At 38.8% G+C, this 18,825-nt stretch overlaps 1 protein-coding gene across 6 annotated transcripts in view; it reads left to right on the top strand.

Moving 5' to 3' along the window:
• USP15 (ubiquitin specific peptidase 15) overlaps positions 1-18,825 on the top strand; it is a 61,670-nt gene that overhangs the window by 25,099 nt on the left and 17,746 nt on the right. For 2 of the 6 annotated variants that reach the window (XM_062016952.1, XM_062016970.1), the window contains exons 6-8: positions 509-570; positions 11,135-11,218; positions 17,747-17,891. In XM_062016952.1, the coding sequence (XP_061872936.1) occupies positions 509-570; positions 11,135-11,218; positions 17,747-17,891 (291 nt within the window). Of the gene's footprint in view, positions 1-508; positions 571-11,134; positions 11,219-12,012; positions 12,174-12,201; positions 12,281-17,746; positions 17,892-18,825 lie in introns of those variants that run through there. The other 4 variants (XR_009820763.1, XM_062016961.1, XM_062016979.1 and 1 more) reach the window with 4 other exon arrangements.

Here is an 18,825-nt window from a genome sequence, read left to right as displayed (position 1 = left end):
CATCGTCCCTCACAAGTTCTTGTGCACCTCCAGCCTGCTCGCTGGCAGGACAGAGTGAAAAGCAGAAAAGGCCTTGACACTGTGCAAGCACTACTGAGCAGTAACCAAACACCCCTGTGTTATCAACACAGTTCTCACCACAAATTCAAAACAGAGTCCTGCACCATCTACTAGGAAGAAAATTAACTCTGTCCCAGCCAAAAGCATGGCAACATTGCAGGTCATCTTCTAGCCTCTTTGAGAAGTAAAGTCTTGCTTTTTTGTCCATGGATTGTTGAGGCATAGAAATATTAAGTGGCTTGCCAAAGTTGCACAAATTAAGATGAGCAGAGAAAAAAGTGAATAGAGCATGGGAAATTTGCAGTGTAATTGCATGAAATATTCTTGAACCTCGGGGAACAATAGCTTAAATATCAGTCTTTTCCATCAAATCCATTAAAAAGATTGGACCAGAAAGGAATCTACTTATATTTTAATTTCAGTTTTCTTATTACACTTTCTGTGGTAGGTACTGGTGATAGAACAGAAGAATGAGGATGGAACGTGGCCAAGAGGCCCTTCAACTCCTAAGTAAGTTGTGAATTTAAGTAATGTTAGTTGCTATCCCTTAATCATTTTCACATATTATTTTGCTTTAAAAAAAGGCTTAAAACTGGCATGTTTTGAAAATTGGCCTTCACATGTTTTAGCTGAAAAAATGCCAAATGCCATTTGTTGTAAGTGCTGCAGATTGTAGAACATGACGTAATAATGACGAATTCATGCATATGTACCGTTTAATTTTTATTTCAGGCAATGCTGTTATCCTCCATAAAAAAATTAAAAAATACTAATAGTAGAAAACTGTAAAACTTAGCTTATTTTCTTTAAATATTTACCTCAAAGCATAATATATATGTTCAGTAAACATATATATGTATGCTAGCAGTATTTTCCTTATTTGTAAATATTTTCATTAATAGCTTATTCTTTTGTCTCAAGCCCAATATTTGCATATAAACATTATTTGAATTACAGTCTACATTACCAGCATGTTGCCTTTTTCTTTGTTGGGCTGTCATCAATTCACAGACTGCAATGTTCTTTTTCTTTTCTGTTCTTGCTGCCATTATCAACAGCACCTTGATGATGTCAAACAGGAGAAAGACTTGAGTGTGGTTTTTCTCATTTAGATGGATAAGCTTTGATCTCAGAATCTAAATCATGTTCTGTTGGTTTTAAAGAACAGTTGGAACTAGTTACTAGTAAACTAACGTGATCCCAGCATTACAAATAGTTAACTGTAATTTTTCACTTTGTTGGCTGGTTCTTCAATGTACCTTTTATAAAATTTTTTTTTTAAGTTCCTTTACTCCTTTTCATATTCTGCATTCATGTATTTTAAGTTCACTGTTTTAAAACATTTTTATAGTGTCACTGCTTATCATTTGAAGAATGGATTATCTCTGGTGTTTTATCTCAAGGATTTTTATTAGGAGCGTCTACTAAGTTGCTTAATGAAGTCTGAGTTCAATTGAAACTTAGTATGAACAGCATAATCTTACTTAGTAAGATGTTATGACACAAAATTGAGAGTGTAGAGCAGCAGAAAGAATGGGGTGGAAAATACTTGGTGTTCAATCTCTGACCTCAAAAAGCATCTAGAAGAAATGTAAATTCTAAGTCAAATATTAGATGTAGATTTTGAAGATTAAAATAATTTAGATAGTGTCATAGATTCTTTTGGAAATTTTGGTAAGAAGGTATTATTGGTGATGGTACCTGCTTTTATTCTGCCAAATTTCTGTTCCACTTTATGGAAGGTATTTAGTAGCAGTACAAAAATGAAAGAATATCTCTTGGAGAATCTTTTTATCTGTGGACAAGTAAGGTGGTAATTGAGAATACTAGTGTTAGAGAAGACTGTAAGTAGACCAGCAAATGAGGATGAATAGTTTCATGTGAAGGTGGGTTACGTTTTTGAGGTTTGCAAGCTATCAGAAGGACTGATTGAAATTTGTTATTCAAATGCATTGTAGTAGTGGAAGGTTTGCAAAATTTAGTGGATTTAAATAGAAACTATCAACAAGCAGTAATGGGGACAGGTTTTTACATCTGTTTCAAACCTTATGAAAAATTAATAAATGCTTTAAAGGGGTAGAAATATTAAACACTCCCTTTTGAGTCTTCTGTGTGAGATGCATTAGAAGTATTGGTTTTTTCATCACATAGTATAAGATGCCTTCCTCTAGTCCATGGTCACATGCTGATCTCACACAGATTCCTGCTGAGACTACTTTTTTGTAGTGCTTGTTTTAGAAGAGCACAAAGCATAAACACAAATTCTGAGGCCAGAGGATAAAATGCCATATTTATAAAGCTCAAAATACAAAATATTGGACAGTATGAAAGATTTGTAGTGCTTGAGGTGAGCAGGATCATTTCAGAACATCAGCTAAGCTTTTCACAGTCACAGAATAATTTGAGGTTGGAAGGCACCTCTGGAAATTGTCTGGTCCAACCCAACTGCTCAAAGAAGGCTAACCTACACCAGGTTGCTTGGGACTGTGTCCAGGCAAGTTTTGAGCATCTCTTGAGGATGGAGGCTCCACAGTCTCCATGGAAAACCTATTCCAGTGTTTGAAAACCCTCACTGTAAACCAAAATTTCTTATATTTAAATAGAATTGCCTATGTTTCAGTTCATACCCATTACCTATTCCCCTTTCAGTGGGCACCCTTGAAAAGGATCTTGTTCCATGTTCTTCATTCCCTCCCACAGGGTATTGATACATGTTAATAAGTTCCCTCTGGAGCCCGCTCTTTTCCAGGCTGAACAATACCAGCACTCCAGCCTCTCCACATAAGTCAGATGCTGCAATCCCTTGAACACTTTTGTGGCCTCACACTGGACTTGCTCCAGTATATATCCCTGTCCCTCTGCTACTGGGGAGCCCAGAAGCAAACCCAGCACTCCAGGGCTATCTCGCTAGTACTGAGTGGAAGAGAAGGATCCCCTCCCTTTCCCTGCTGGAAGCACTTTCCCCAGTGCAGCCCAGGAGACTTTTGTCTGCCTTGGCCAGAGGGACACATTGCTGGCTCATTTTCAGCTCTTTGTCCAGCAGGACCCCAGGTGCTCTTTCTCTGCCCAGCTGCTGTCCATCCGGTCACCCACTCCCCAGGCCTCTGTGTGCACTGGTGCCTGGGGTTACTTCTCTCCAGGTACAGCCTTTGCATTTCCTTTGATTGAACTTCATGAGGTTTCTGTTTCCTCATTATTCCAGCCTGTCAAAGTCTGAATGGCAGCAGAGCCTGTGTTCTGGCAGTTGGAAAAGGGAGATAAGATAATCTGCATATTTTCTCTGCTTCTTTCTTGTTAGAAGCATGACAGCAATCTTGGTATTAATTGCTTCCTTTGGCATTTTTTATTTCCACTTACTGCAGATGATGAATGTTTATGAGAAACAAACATGTTCAAGGTGTGACCATTGTTTTCAACTGCACAGTGTCCTGTATTTGGTGAGGATAGGGTTAATTTTCATCAGACCTTGTGAGTGGCTGTGGCCAGGCTATCCTGCTCCCATCTGACATATAAGGGGAGCTGCAGGGCCAGGGAGCTTTGTCTGAACCAAGCATCGGCTCCATGTGATGAACAGTTACACCTCCCAAGTGCTCACTTTGTGTGTTCCTTTACAGTTGTGGCTGTTCTCTCCTTGTGCTTTTCTATAGAATTGTCCTTACCTCAACACACAAAGCTTTACCTTTTGCTCCTGATTCTCCTCTACATCCTGCCGAGGTGGAATGGAGTGAGTGAGCAGCTGCATAGTTTGGGGTTTGTCACCTGATAAGATTCGACCAGAGTGTGCTAAACTGTATTTGTTATACAGATTTCTTATGTTAGTTAAATGAGGCAGACAGGTCAAAATGTTGTCTCATCTGTTTACGTGGTGGTGGTGGTGGTATGTAAACTCTGACATGCTCCATGTATTCCCTGTGCTGCTGTTTTTCACCCCTGGTAGAGCTATGAGGATCATGATCTTGCTGTGCTGGGCACTGTCAACTTACCATTGGTCATGACCTTCAGCTGGTACTTGTGTGTCATTCCTGTAGCTTAGGCTTTTCCTCTCAGAAATCATTAGTAATCTCACCCAGTCTAAGGGGAAAATAAGGAAGGATACTTTCTCCTACCCTTACATTCCCCGCTTTTCTCCTTCTGGCTTTATTTTTTTTTAATTGAAGAGTCAAAAGAAGTATTTTTAATACACTTGGGACATTCCAGTCATCCTGCTCTTACTGCTATGTCTCCTGAATGTGTTTCAGGCCTTGCTTAGGGTTGTAAAATTTCTTAAGAGTGACACTCTAAACATCTGCCACAAGGCTGGATAGTCACAGATGGAATGGCATGTGGGAGAATGTGGGCAGGTATCTAGAGAACGTCTCACTTCCAATTATTTGAAACTTTACAAAATGTAAAAATTGTGCTCTACACCATGGCCAGGGAGAATGCACCTGTCTGGAACCTCTGGCAAAAAAGCACCCAGGGAGACTTGAGGCTGACCCCTCAGGTTTTAGAGTCAGGGATCCAGAGGATCTGAGACCTGCTATACTCCAACTAAAAAGGAGATATTGGCAGCATATGAAGGCATTTGAGCTGCCTGAACTGATTGACACAGAACCACAAGAAGCACAACTCTTCTTAGCACTCTGACTACCAATGCCTCCTCCACATATCATGGGACTGGTGGTATGTGGAGTAAGTGGGTTGCACTGGTCACACAGTGAGCTCATACAGGAAACCCCACTCACCCAGGCATCCTGGAAGTGATCACCAACTGCCCAGGGGGCAAAGATTTTGAAATCTCAACAGAGAAGGAAGTGACACATGCCTAAGAGGCCCTACCATACAATAAGCTGCTAAAAACCAAGAACTGATGTGCCCTATTCACTGATGGGTCCTGTTGCACTGTGAGAAAGCATCAGAGGTGGAAGGCAGCTTTATGGAGACCCCTATGACAAGTCGCAGAAGCTGCAGAAGAAGAGGGTGAATTGAGTCACTTTGCAGAGGTGAAAGCTGTCCAGCTGGCTTTAGACATTGCCAAACAAGAAAAGCAACCAATACTTTACCCCTATACTGACTAGTGGATGGTTTGTGAGAGTGGCTGCAACAATGGAAACAGAACAGCTGTCAGCACTGGGGCAGACCCATCTGGGCTGCCCCATTGTAGCAAGACATCGCTGCCTGTCTAAAGAAGCTGTTTGCAAAAGTGCATAATGTAGATGCCCACATACCCAAAAATCAGTCCAAGGAAGATGATAACAACCAGGAGGTGGGCTAAGCTGACAAGATTGAAGTGGCTCAGGTGGATTTGGACTGGCAATGTAAAGGTCATTTATTTGTAGCCCAGTGGGTCCATAATGTCTCAGAACATAAGGACAAAATGTCACCTACAGATAGGCTTGTGATCAAGGGGTAGACTTGACTTTGGATACTATTGCACAGGTTATCAGAGACATGCTGCAGTCAAACAAGCCAAGCAGTTGAAGCCTGTGGTATGAAGAATGATGGCTGAAATATAAATACAAGGAGGCCTGGCAGATTGACTGTATCACACTCCCACAAACTCGCCAAGGCAAACGTTATGTGCTCACCATGGTGGAAGCGAATGCTGGAGGATTGGAAACATATCCTGTGCCTCATGCCACCACCTGGAATGCTGTCCTGGGCCTTGAAAAGCAAGTCATGTGATAACATGTCACCTCAGAAAGGATCAAGTGGGATCAACAAGACACATTACTGAAACAATCTTACAGGTACTTGGGCCAAAAAGTGTGGCATTGATTGGGTCTACCACATCCCCTGTCATGCACCAGCCTCTGGGAAAATTGAGTGACATAATGGACTGTTAAAGACTATATTGAGAGCAATGCAGGACAGGAAATTCAAACATTGGGATACACATCTAGCAAAAGCCACCTAGATAGTCAATAGGAGGGGATCTGTCAATCGAGCTGGCCCTGCCCAGTCAAAATTTCTACATACTTTGAAAGAGGATAAAGTCCCTGTAGTGCTGATGAAGGTTGTGTTAGGAAAGACAGTTTGGGTTAATCCTGCCTGGGGCAAAGGCAAACCCATCCATGGGATTGTTTTTGCTCAAGGACCTGGATGCACTTGGTGGATGATGTGGAAGGATAGGGAAGGTCGATATGTATCTCAAGGGGATTTGATTTTGTGTGAGAATAGCCAGTGAACTAAATGATATTATACTAATTGCTAAATAACCCCACCGTTGATACTGGAGGTTCATCCACACCATAAACACCACTTTGTCATAAAGACCTGGGGCTTTGTCCTGTTGCAGAGGCTGTATTTGTTGTACAGTGGAGTGCCAGAGCCAGGTTTTTAGCGCAAGCACTTCAAGCAACAGCCTGTGGATTTGTGGGTCTGATTCATCAAGGGGCTGGTACCTTCATATTACTGTGAATCTGCTGTTCTGCCTCGAGTGTTTTTGTGTAGTCCTTTGCCCTGTGTGTCCTTCAGAAAGAGGTGACCTGATTCAGGAGACGCACCCAGTGCCAGCAGTGGAGAAGCTGATGCAGGTGTATGAAGCGACGGGTTGATGTCATCTGAGCAGGGAAACCTGAAAGATGGCTGTGATGTACAGAGCCTTCAAGTCATGGACTAAATGAATTCAACGGATGTGTTAGAGGGATGGCCCTTAGACTAAGGGAATGGTATCCCTGTGTAGGTATATTTATCAGTGACAGGAAAAGTGTTGGTAAATAATTGGAACATGTATGATCTGGGCGTCATGTAGATGGTATAGAACAAGGGGTGGATAACATCCTGGGTTTGGCGAGGATGGGGTTAATTTTCTCGAGGCGCCGCGAGGGGGCGCGGCCAGACTGTTGGATACCAGGGTGATGTCATGGTCAGTGCGTGGCCCGGAGCGAGGGAGGGAGCTGCCAGCCTGCGGGAACCGGGGCTGCTCTGTTGGGACTGAGCCTCTGGCTCCATGCGGTGAGCAGTTACACCAGACAGCACTCGCTTTCACCTTTCTTTTGCTGTTAAGGCTGCTTGTTCTCTCCTTGTGCTCTTCTATCAAATTGTCCTTATCTCAACCCGCAAAGCTTTACCCTTCTGATTCTCCTCTCCATCCTGCCAAGGAAAATACATATTTACTTTGAAAGCAGCCAAATTGAGACCTCAGCTCAGCGTAGGAAGGAACACTTCAAAAAGTTATAATTCTCTTTCTTTTAAATTTATAATGAAGTTAAGTGAAAAGTTCAATTTATCATCATAAGTTCCTCTTCTGAAGAAACTAGAAAGAAATTATTTCGACTTTGGGATGCTTTTTATATAGGAGCGGAGACCCTGCAGTGCAACTTAGAATTTCAGTTGTGTGTCCAAGCTTGTCAGTGTTTGGTTTGCTTTTACTTATACTGGCCTTCCAAATTTAAGATAATTTGGAAGTAATTGCAACATCTGCTGCAAAAAGTCCACTAAAGTTTAATGATATCTGCTATTGTGTTGTATTTTAACGCTGCTTAAAATATTTCTGTGGGTTGGTTGGTTTTTTTATCTGGAAGTATCTGAATGAGGTGTACCTTCTTAAAATGCACAGGGCCTGGGCATGGGCTTAGGAATAGCTGGAATTTTGGCTCTGTGAGAGGTTCTGTTTATATCAACTGTTTATATCAGCTACAGGGATGTTTGTTGCTCAGGAAGCTTGGCTTCTGTGAAACTTTTTCTCATAGTGACTTCTCCTGGAATATATCTGCTGTCATCTGCTCCCAAAATAGATGTTACTCAGCATTAATGGGCAGCTCCACAGAAAATGTTGTTATACTAACTTTTCTATGAAAGCTGTCTCCTCAATGTCATAGATGTGACGACTCATCCAGTTGCTTTAGTAGTCTAGTTGCTGCTAAATAGAGGCTTTTAATCTGTGTGCAGACAATTATATTTTTCATACCTGTATTCTGCAGGAGATTATCTCATAGGCAGAAAAACAACCAAACAACCCTCTTTGAATGGTTCAGTATCATCAAGAGGATATTTTAAACTAAGATGTAAAAAAATCTAAGGTGGTTCACAAATTACAAATGGATAGCCAGGACAAGGTTTGTCTCAGTTTTCTGTTGAGAAGTTGTTACTTGTTTACATGCAAATATGAATCTGAAGCAGAGTTGTCTTGAGATAATCTCATCTAGTCCCCCTACTGAAAGCACAGGCAGCTGGAACAGGCTGCTCAGGAACATCTTCTAGGGACATTTTTAATATCTCTGGGGATGGAGACTGCACAGCCACTCTGGTCAACCTGTTGAGTATTGGGCACAGAGGAACCTCATGAAGTTGAAGAAGGTCAAGTGCACCTGGACAGGAACAACACCATGCACCAGTACAGGCTGGGGACTGACCTGCTGGGGAGCAGCTCTGCAGAGAAGAGACCTGGGAATCCTGGTTGACAATAATCTGAACATGAGCCAGCAATGTGCCCTTGTGGCCATGAAGGCCAATGACATCCTGGGATGCATCAAGAACAGTGTGGCCAGCAGGTCAAGGGAGGTTCTCTTCCCCCTCTACTCTGCCCTGCTGAGGCCTTATATGGAGTCCTGTGTCCAGTTCTGGGCTCCTCAGCTCAAGAGGGACAGAGAACTTCTGGAGAGAGTCCAGTGCAGGGCCACCAAGATGATCAGAGGACTGGAACATCTTTATGAGGAAAGGCTGTGGGAACTGAGGCTGTTCAGCCTGGAGGAGAAGAGACTGAGGAGGGACCTCATTAATAAAACCAAGTATTCGAAAGGTGTATGTCAAGGTGATGGGGCAACACTCTCCGTAGTGTCCAGTGATAGGACAAGGGGTAGTGGACAAAAACTGGAATACAAGAAGTTCCACTTAAGGAAAAGCTTTACTGTGAGGGTGAGGGAACCCTGGCATAGGCTGCCCAGGGGGATTGTGGAGTCTTCTTGTCTGGAGGTTTTGAAAACCCACCTTGATATATCCCTGTGTAACCTGATCTAGGGGGACCTGCTTGAGCGGGGAGATTGGACTAGATGATCTCTAAAGGTCTCTTCCAACCCCTACCGTTCCATAATTCTATGATCCTATTCCATTCTTTGACTACTTTTGTTGTAAAAGAAGACAGTTTATCACTTTTTTGTTTGTAAATATCACTTTCTGTTAACAAAATTTCATTTATTTCAATTTGTATACATGGCCTTCTCTTCTCCAGGCTGAACAATACCAACACTCTCAGCCTCTCCACATAAGTCAGATGCTGCAATCCCTTGAACACTTTTGTGGCCTCACACTGGACTTGCTCCAGTATATATCCCTGTCCCTCTGCTACTGGGGAGCCCAGAAGTAAAACCAGCACTCCAGGGCTATCTCGCCAGTACTGAGTGGAAGAAAAGGATCCCCTCCCTTGCCTCCAGTGCAAGCCAGGAGACTTTTGTCTGCCTTGGCCAGAGGGACACATTGCTGGCTCATTTTCAGCTCTTTGTCCAGCAGGACCCCAGATGCTTCTTTCTCTGCCAAGCTGCTGTCCATCCAGTCACCCACTCCCCAGGCCTCTGTGTGCACTGGTGCCTGGGGTTACTCCTCTACAGGTGCAGTCTTTGCATTTCCTTTGATTGAACTTAATGAGGTTTCCATTTCTCCATTATTCCAGCCTGTCAAAGTCTATCTGAGTGGCAGCACACACATCTATTGTGTCAATCTCTTCTCCTAGTTTTAATGTTATCTCTAATCTTGCTAAGAGTGCACTCTCTGTTCTGGACATTAATAAAACTATTAGAGAATATAGGAGCTAGTATTGATTGTTTCAGTATACTGCTAGTAACTGGCTTCCAACTGGACTTGCTGTAGTATGTCTTGTCTCCCTGGTACTTGTAAAACTACTGATTGTTGTCTTGTCTGAGACACAATTTATTTTTAAATTCCAGTTGAATAAATAACAAGCCAATATAAGCCACAATAAGCCAATGTAGCTTATTATATGTTTTCTTTTTTTAGAAAGGATTATACAGGGTTTTAATTTAAAATTGCATGACATTTGGATTTGTTTTAAATTATATAAAAGCCTAAAGGTTGTTTTTAGAAGTTCAGTTTCGCTTCAAAATGACTGTACAAATAGCTGCTTCTGGGAGGAGGGTTAAACTGACTTCATTTTTATATCTTTCTTGGGTACACTGTGTATCTTACTTCTTTGAAGGTAATGTTCAAAGAGGATCATTTACACTGATAAAGGAAATCTACAGGAAAGCTTTATGAGTGTTGGTCAGAGTACTTGAAAAATTAACATATTCATCACATCGTGATCTGTTTTCTTTTGGATAAGTCTTAGTAACAAAAGTTGAAAATAAATAGAAAATATACTCAGGAAAACTCTCTGTGTAAAAATGTTTATCTCCTTGCAGAGTTTAGTTCTTGAAAGGTGCTTAAAAATTCCTGAGCATGTAGAATTTCTTCTTTTAATGTTGTGATATGTATTTCAAAGCTTTCTAATGTCTTTTTGCAAACAAATTGGAGTTGCATAGGGCTCACAAATACATGAAGGTGCCTAGATTCCTTTGAGGATTCAGAGCTTTTCTGTGGTTATTTGTGAGATTTGATCAGAAAAATACGCTGCAAGGTAGTCGTATTTAGTTGTTGCTTTCAGAGGGTCTTTGTGATTAAAATGATCAGTATCCTTATATTTAAAAATCATCTGAAACGATAGGAATAAGTTGGAATGAGCAATTTTGGCAAAAATATTTCAAAATGTTGTTAATAAGCATGATATCCTGAAATTTCCTTGTTAGAAAGTTTACAGTCCAGGCTTTAGAACATGAAGTTATCTGTAGTCATACTATAAACTGAAAACTTTTTTTGGCACAGTGGCTTGTGATTTTTGTTTGTTTGTTTTGGTTTTTATTTTTAATAGCTGTATTTCTTGAACATGATATGAAAGGTTAAAGCACTGTGAAGCATTCCAGGTTTTAAAATATGGATTCTGAGGGCTATATGTGCTGGGTACTTTCACAGCTTTGCCCACTTCTTAAAAAGTATTTCTTTTCTTTGCTTGTTTATATACATTGTTCGTTTGTGAGCTTGCTTTCATAGCTTTTAGTGTTTCAGCATTTTTATCTAATGTATCATTTTCGTATTTTTAAAGGTCTCCAGGTGCATCCAATTTTTCAACTTTACCAAAGATCTCTCCATCTCTATCAAATAATTATAACAACATGAACAACAGAAAGTAAGCAATATACCTTAAAACATTATTGAATTTAATTGCCCCAGTGTGACTTAAACAAATTTCAATGTTTTGTAACTCCTAGCTTAAGGATTTTGACTTGTTTTCCAGTATTTGGATTGTGAATTGTTACCTATCACTATGTTACAGTGTAGGTATTGTAAAGCATGATACCAGGAAATGAAACACAGTTAAAGATGTTTGGTAACAATTAGTCCTCAGTAGAATAGACACTAAAACCAATGCTATGCATTGTAAGAAAATACATAAAGACTTCATTTAGAGTTTATCATGCTAAAAACACGTTGTTGTTATCCTGCCCGGATTTAAATGGACAACAAAAAAAGTATAAATTACTTAACGTTTGTGGTGGTCAGGTTTTCTCTTATCAATGATAAGGTGTTATAGCAGCATATGTGGTATTACACATTATTTTGAGACCACTACAGCTGAATTGTTTTAGCTATAATGGTTGTCATAGTGTTTGTAGCCATTGGCTAATTATCAGCAGCTTAACTTCTCTGTCTTAATGCTAGAAGATTTGAGAGAGGCCAGTCTGAGAGGTGTGCTTAAATGTTTACAATGACCAGAGGCTTAGTGAAAGAGGCTTCTCACTTTTAACTGTTTTTTTCTTTATATTCCAAATCAAAACTTTAAGAAAGAATGTGATAAAACTCTAAAAGAAGAGCTTTCATATTCCAGTGGCCAACTTTCAGTGTAATTTTTTTTTTTTGTTGTATACAACTGTAAAAAAGTTGGTGAATATAGAAAAACATGGAATTATTTCACTTTAACAGATAATGGAGCATCTTTCAAATGCTTGAAACCAGAGAGCACTCATCTTTAATGCAAGCTGGGGGAAATGGAAGAGACTTATTCTTACAATTCATTCAAATTTAAAATATTTTTCCAAACATGCATTTTGTGATCAAACGTGAAGATGTTAAATATTTAAAAGGTGACATAAATATTAAATATCTTATACAATATCTTCCAGTTAAATACTGCATTTATCAGAAGTGATTTTTCCTAAGGGGTGAAGTGTCACTTGTGCTTCTACCAATTGTGAGTAGCCCCAACTCTCACTGTTAAACAGTTGAAATCTGTGTATTTAACTGCAGTCTATTGTACTCTGTGTGTGAATGTGTAGTAAATAAAAAGTATATTGTATCAGTGATTGTGTGGAAAAATTACTTGACCAGAGCTGAGCCTCCAGCTGAGTACTAATCTCTCCTTCCCCCATTGCTGATGCAAAAGACAGCTGTAACTCGAAAACCAGAGCTTAACAGGTACTTTTTCCTAGAGAGCCACAGTTTTAAATGAAGCCAGCAAGGCTTTCTTTTTTTATTCATTTTTTCCTTCCTTTTTTTTTTTTCTTCTTTTTTTAAAATCAGCATCTCCCTAGTGATGCTGTAGTTATTTTAGGAAGCACTTACGAAACTTGTTGCCAGCTCTTAAAGCTTTAAAAGATAGTTTCTTCTCTTGCTTTAGCTGATTTTATTTTTGTGTCTTTTGGAGACAAAATGTGAACTTTTAAACTGAAAGGAACATTCTGGGGTTACTTTTTGTGGTTTTATTTGAGGATTTTCACTAGAAATATGTGTTTAAAGGGAAGTTATATAATATTCAGATTCGATTTAGAATTTGCCCTTTGAAATGCCTTAACTGTAACTTAAATATCTGTAAATCAAATAGTAGGTACATATTCTCTACAGTGTTACGAAATACCAGCCATTTTTCTCTTGTAACTTAAAACACTGTATATATCCAGATCTTATGTAAGGCAGATATTAAATGCAGATGTAAGGCTGATAGTCAATGCAAAAGTATATGGTTTTCCTTAGAAGGCAATAATCCAGGTGTGAGTTCAAATATTTTTAAAATCACAAAGTTATAATTCACAGGAGAATCTTTAGCAGTTGTTCTGTAAGAATACATGTTTGAGATGAACTAGGTCAGTGATAAAGATTCATATCCATTAATACACAATGTACTTTACAGTACATACTGCTGCATTAAGATTTTTTGGCTTCAAAAGGTAAATGGAAAGATATGTCTCTGTATTTAGTTGTATTATACCATTTTGGGTTAAGATCAGTTTCTTCCTGTGTGCTACTCACAAATATCTCCTTGTCTAAGAAAGCATTTACAAGAGTTCATACCATTAATTAATACTCTTTTTTTTTCATTACTTTATTAGTTAACTACTTAACGTCAGCTTTGCCTGGAATTTATTTTCATGTTTCTGCCGTATTGTCTCTTACATTGCACATTATCGTTAGTATAACAGTGAAATTAAGCACGTACGGCTTTCCAGGATCCATTGGCACCTCCATATGGACGTGAGACACTGTGACTCTGAAAGAAATACTAACACTTGTTTTGAAGATAAATTTAGCTAACAAAGCTGATCCATAAGGCAGAGACAAACAGTAGGTTGTGTGTAGTAATAGTCTTAAATACTAGCTGTTGCAAGCCTGGGTTTGCAATTATTATAGCTCAGCTATAGATAATAATGTTAAAACTCTGAAAAGTATGATGTTTCTTTATGTGGTACACATTTCTGTAATGCTTGTCTAATCCAGGAAGTGTTCTGAGTAATAGTAAGCCTCAAATTGATAAATATTTACTCATGTGTTGAGCTAGTCATACATTAGATAATAGAAACAGCTTGCACAAATTTTGTCAGGTTCAGAGCCTTCATTTCTGAAAATGTGAGTTTGCATTTGATGGAGCAGAGGATTCCAAATAATTTATCATTGATGTTCTTTTGCCTTTACAGGTGATCTTGTTGAAAGAATAACATAGAAGGATTAGCATAATATGAGTTAGTGGATTCAGAAGAGCAGGGATAGACACGCATCGTTTAGGTCTTACTGGAGTTTCTGTTTATTGCTGTTGTAAAGCAATAAATTTCATGTCATGTATGATATTTTTAAAATTATGTGGGGAGGGAATGAAAAACAGTGGAACAGGGGAATTAAGTAAAAAGTTTGTTTTATTTTCTTCATTTATAACTTGTTTCAAGCTGCTAAAGTGAATTGTTTCATCATTCAGTAGTGTCAACTTGTCAGAAGATGGACAACTGGCAGCTTTGCTCACGTGTTTGGTATATTTTAATATGCTTATTTCAAGAAGCTTAAATGTGAATTACATTACTTGTAGAAGCAGTTTCTTCATGTTGCACCTGCCACACAGGCAAATATTGTGAGGAAGGTGATTTGGGTTTTTTTAAAACATTATTTAACTAGATTATAATGTTATATTGGTCATGAATAGAGACAGTAATCTTTATGTAGTGACATGGGCCTCTCCTACTTCAGACGTGTCTAAAATTGATGCAACCCGATTATGGGTTTGTTAAAGTCACTGGTCACAAAAACACATGGGCAGGGCATTAAAGTGGCTGAAATATTTACAGAGCTCAATAAGTGTTCCAAACTTCTAATTTTCCAGACTCATCCTTGCAACTCAAATTCCTTTTGCAGCACCTGTTGTTAGCATGTGACACTCCACTGTCAAATTGTGTCCTTTGCAAAGCTACTGATGCTTTTCCAAACCTCTATTTCAAATCCACACCTCCCAGAATTCCAACTACTGCTCTGGGTTCATTGTCATCTGAAAGCTGCTTTGAAGTTTAATAGCAGGATACAGACAGTACACAGAAGTCATTTCAGATGTGGCACATACAACTCAAAATTTCTAGATTTACTGATAATAAAATCACATTCAGAAACCTCCCTTTGCCATTAACGCTATTTCAGGAGCTCTGTCTGGCTGTTCAAGGGTCTGAAGATGGTTTCATTTGTTTCCAAGTCTTGCCTTATTTTTTGAGAAGCAATTTCTCCTAAAAGCCAACAGTGTTTCTGTCACTGCCCTTACTTGACTACCCATTTCTAATACTACTCTGCTTTTCCATGCATTATTCATTTATTAAAGGCAACTTTCTAAAGGTTTTGTAGGAAAAACGAATGGAGGTTGAGGACATGCTATCTCAAGTTAATTTTTTTCTAGGATATTTCTGTTTGAAGTTTATGTAGACTTGCATTGCATCTTTACTTGCTTTCCATTGTTAGCCATTTACTACCAACTCTTAGTACTACTTTCTTTTTTTGTCCAGTCTGAAAGGCATGAAAAGCAGAGGCACCATGTAATTAAAATAAAAATAATAATAATTCTTCCATAAAGATGTCTCCTTACAGCTTTATCAATCTGCAAGCTTCATTTCTATCAGTCTCTTGCACATAGTAGACACTGTGTTTTGCTGGATATGTTTTGATAAAATATCACAGAACCCTGAAAGAAAAACATATTGCTAGATCTGAGTCATGGGATGATTGTGGTAACCATATTCTCTGAACCACTCATATGTGTTTCTGTGAGCCAGTACAGTAGATGAAAGAGCTCAAACAGCTTTCCCTTTTGAGAGGTAAACTGACAGTTTGTCCCTTAGAGCAAAGCAACGCTGGGGATATATCTGCATTACAGTTACATTGAATTAAATTATCGTGATGTTACTGAGCTAATTTGAGGAAATCTTTCACATGAATACACTGTAGCCAAAAGGCACCTATTGCATTTCTTAGCTTTCTATTGTGGTGGCAGTTTGTGAAGGGGGAAAGCTGCAGAGAAGGAAAAAAAGGGGAGGGGAAATCTCCAGGAAAATTACATTCAGTCTATTTGTTATCTTTCCAAAAGAGATTTGTCTTTTGTTCACCATGTGAAAAGTGTAGCCTTTGAGTCAGGTGAGGAAAGCAGCAGGAAGCAAGCAGGGCTGAAAGTTGAAGCTAATTGTGTACTGTATACATAAGGATTTCAATTGGTGCTGTGCATTGTTGGGCTGGGTGTATTATGGGGGTTGAATTAGCAACCAGTGACAAGCTTGCGATTTTTCTTCCTGGGGGCACTAAGACTTGCCATCTTAAGGGAAATGGGGTTGATTGCAGTACCTGGACTGCAGCTGCAGAGGGAGATGGAAGGTAATTTTCCGTGGGAATTTTTCATGAAAGTGAAACAGGGACTGGTAGGGAAGTGTTGACCACAGAAGCAAGTTTAAAGGGTATGTGGGCTCTGGAGTTCAAAAAGTATCTTGCGTAAACTAGGGTGAATCATTTAAGTTAGGATTAAGCAGCATGAGCAAAATTAGCTTTATAGGGATTTTTTTATTCGCAAACAACCAACAAACATAGCGCCACTTAGCTGGTTTGGAGGCAAGCCAGAGAGCAGAGAAAATGCACATGTATGGAAAAGGGAAGGACTGATAGGAAAGTCAACTGTTAAAAAGCAATGATCAGATGTGAAAGTTAAAGAAAACAGCTTTATGGACAGTTGAGCTATAAACTACACAGATTTCTGAGGCCATTGAAAGAGGGAGAAAATCTGTACCCCTTCTGTTTGAAATTTTCAGTAACTCGTGATTATTCATGAAAAGTGAGTAATTGTGCCCTGAGGGGACAGTAGGAATTCAGTTGGATGTATGATACTGTTCAGAATAATGGCCAGAGGGTACCAATGAGCACTTGCATCCTCAGGCTTTTACAATTATAAATCTCTTACTTATCAAGACTGAGTCTTTGCACAGAATATTTTTCCTTATCATTCTTAGCAATTGACTTTCAATTTTTTTTTTAATTGCTTCTACTGTGAATAATGCTTAGTAACTGCAGAAGTACTCTTGAACTTTAGCCAAAGCCAGTATCATGCAGATTTCATTGTAATCAGTGCCTGAAATAGTTATAAGAAAGAATTTAACCTTTCTGATTGGTTGTTTTTTCTAACATCTGTAATATTATAGGGCATCTTCTTACAGGGTTCTTTTGCCTTTCTAGTGTTCTTCAGTATGCTTACTTTACTGATTTGAGAGTTCTGTATTTAGTATTTGCCTGATTTCATCTGGAAACAAATTGCTTTAAATCTTAGCATTTTACCTATTTCAGTTTTCTCCAGTTTCTTCAAACAGATATATCATAGAGATTTATAAAGAAGCTATCAGGAGGCATTTTGCGCATTCTTTTACCTCTCAAGACTTTCCTGCGTTTGCATGCTGGATTGTGCTGTCCTAGCAGGGAAGCTATAAATAGGCTTTCTGATGCAGTGAGGCAGCTATGCCACAGTGGCCTTGGAAATCTCGGCTTTCACCTGTAACTCTGCATTCCCATTGCCACCGACCTCGCTCTTGCAGTAGCAGGATGCAAAAGAGACGTAAATGATTGATTGCTGCTGGTGGTGTCTGAAGTCTGAGTGTATTAAATTTGATGGGGCAATGAAGAATAGAGTAAGCTGTGAAGCTGCTCCTATCAAAAAGGGGTAGGGATATAATTATAATTATTGCAGTACATTAGATTTTCATTGTTTGCACAGAAGACTTTGAAATTATTGTTATTACCAAAGTTAAATACTTTTTTAAAATCTTTTCTTGTTCACAGATTTACTTTAATGTTTTTAGTCATTTAAGTTTATAAAATACTTGTATGTATTAAAGTATTATAGAGTACATGTTTACATTGTGAAAGATGTTTTGTTTCTTTACAGTGTGAAAAATTCAAACTATTGTCTCCCATCATATACTGCTTATAAGAATTATGATTACTCAGAGCCAGGAAGACACAATGAGCAGCCAGGCCTGTGTGGCCTGAGTAACTTGGGGAATACGTGTTTCATGAATTCGGCAATTCAGGTATGTACTTTAGCATAAATTGAGCTTATCTTAGTATTTGGAAACTAATATCTTGTTACATTTTGTCATGTTTGGAAATTAATATGAAGAGATGCCATGAAGTATGAGGATAGGATTAGAAGTAAGGAAATAATACACCTATGTTGGTATGCTGTAAGAGTTGATTTACAGAGATGTATTCATTGGTTCCCCTCTTTCTGCACAGTGATCAATATCAGAAAGAGGTTTGACCAGCATCTATAATTGAGTTTCTTTGCTTTGTGTCATGCATGTATATCATGAAAAATAATTCTGATATGCACTTGAGTACAGACTGTAGGCTGAAGTGTCAAAAAGTACATGACCGGTGGATTACTGGGCCTTATTTCTAACTAATTGTCATGTACTTCTAGTGTGCAGGTTAACATTCAGGGAGCCTTTGAATGTATTTCCCTTTGACCTTTCCCCTTTGAATAGCTGCTGTTTCATGGATGAGATATTTTACAGGAATGTAATAGCTTGTTTCTTTGCTATGGTTGCAAGAGAAATACTAGTATACTAAGACAAAAAAAACCCACAACAAACCAACTTAGTTATGTAGAAGCTTCAGTGGCAGATTAAAAAACGATCAGAAAGAACTACTCGTTTAATTTGGTTTTATTTAGATCTGGAACTCGTGTTCTATCGTCAAAGCAGTCTTAGGTCAAAAAAACTGTAAAGTGTGTTTAAGTTCTTGTTCACATTTTTTTCCTGATGAATACAAAGATACTAGATCTTAACCAAGCATACTTCAGAGTTAATCTCCTCCTTTGTGATCACAAGGGTTCTTGGTTTATGTTTGCGATTTGATTGGATGAAATTAAAAAACTCCACAAGGTTAAATTCCTTCTTTGGCATGTTCAAGCCCTCCCCTTACGTCTTGTCTTCTTCTCTAGGAACAAATACATATAGCACT

This window comes from Colius striatus, chromosome 1 (assembly GCF_028858725.1).
Source record: "Colius striatus isolate bColStr4 chromosome 1, bColStr4.1.hap1, whole genome shotgun sequence".
Taxonomy (NCBI): domain Eukaryota; kingdom Metazoa; phylum Chordata; class Aves; order Coliiformes; family Coliidae; genus Colius; species Colius striatus.
Note: the sequence above shows the minus strand (reverse complement) of the source record. Positions and strands in the feature narration are given on the sequence as shown.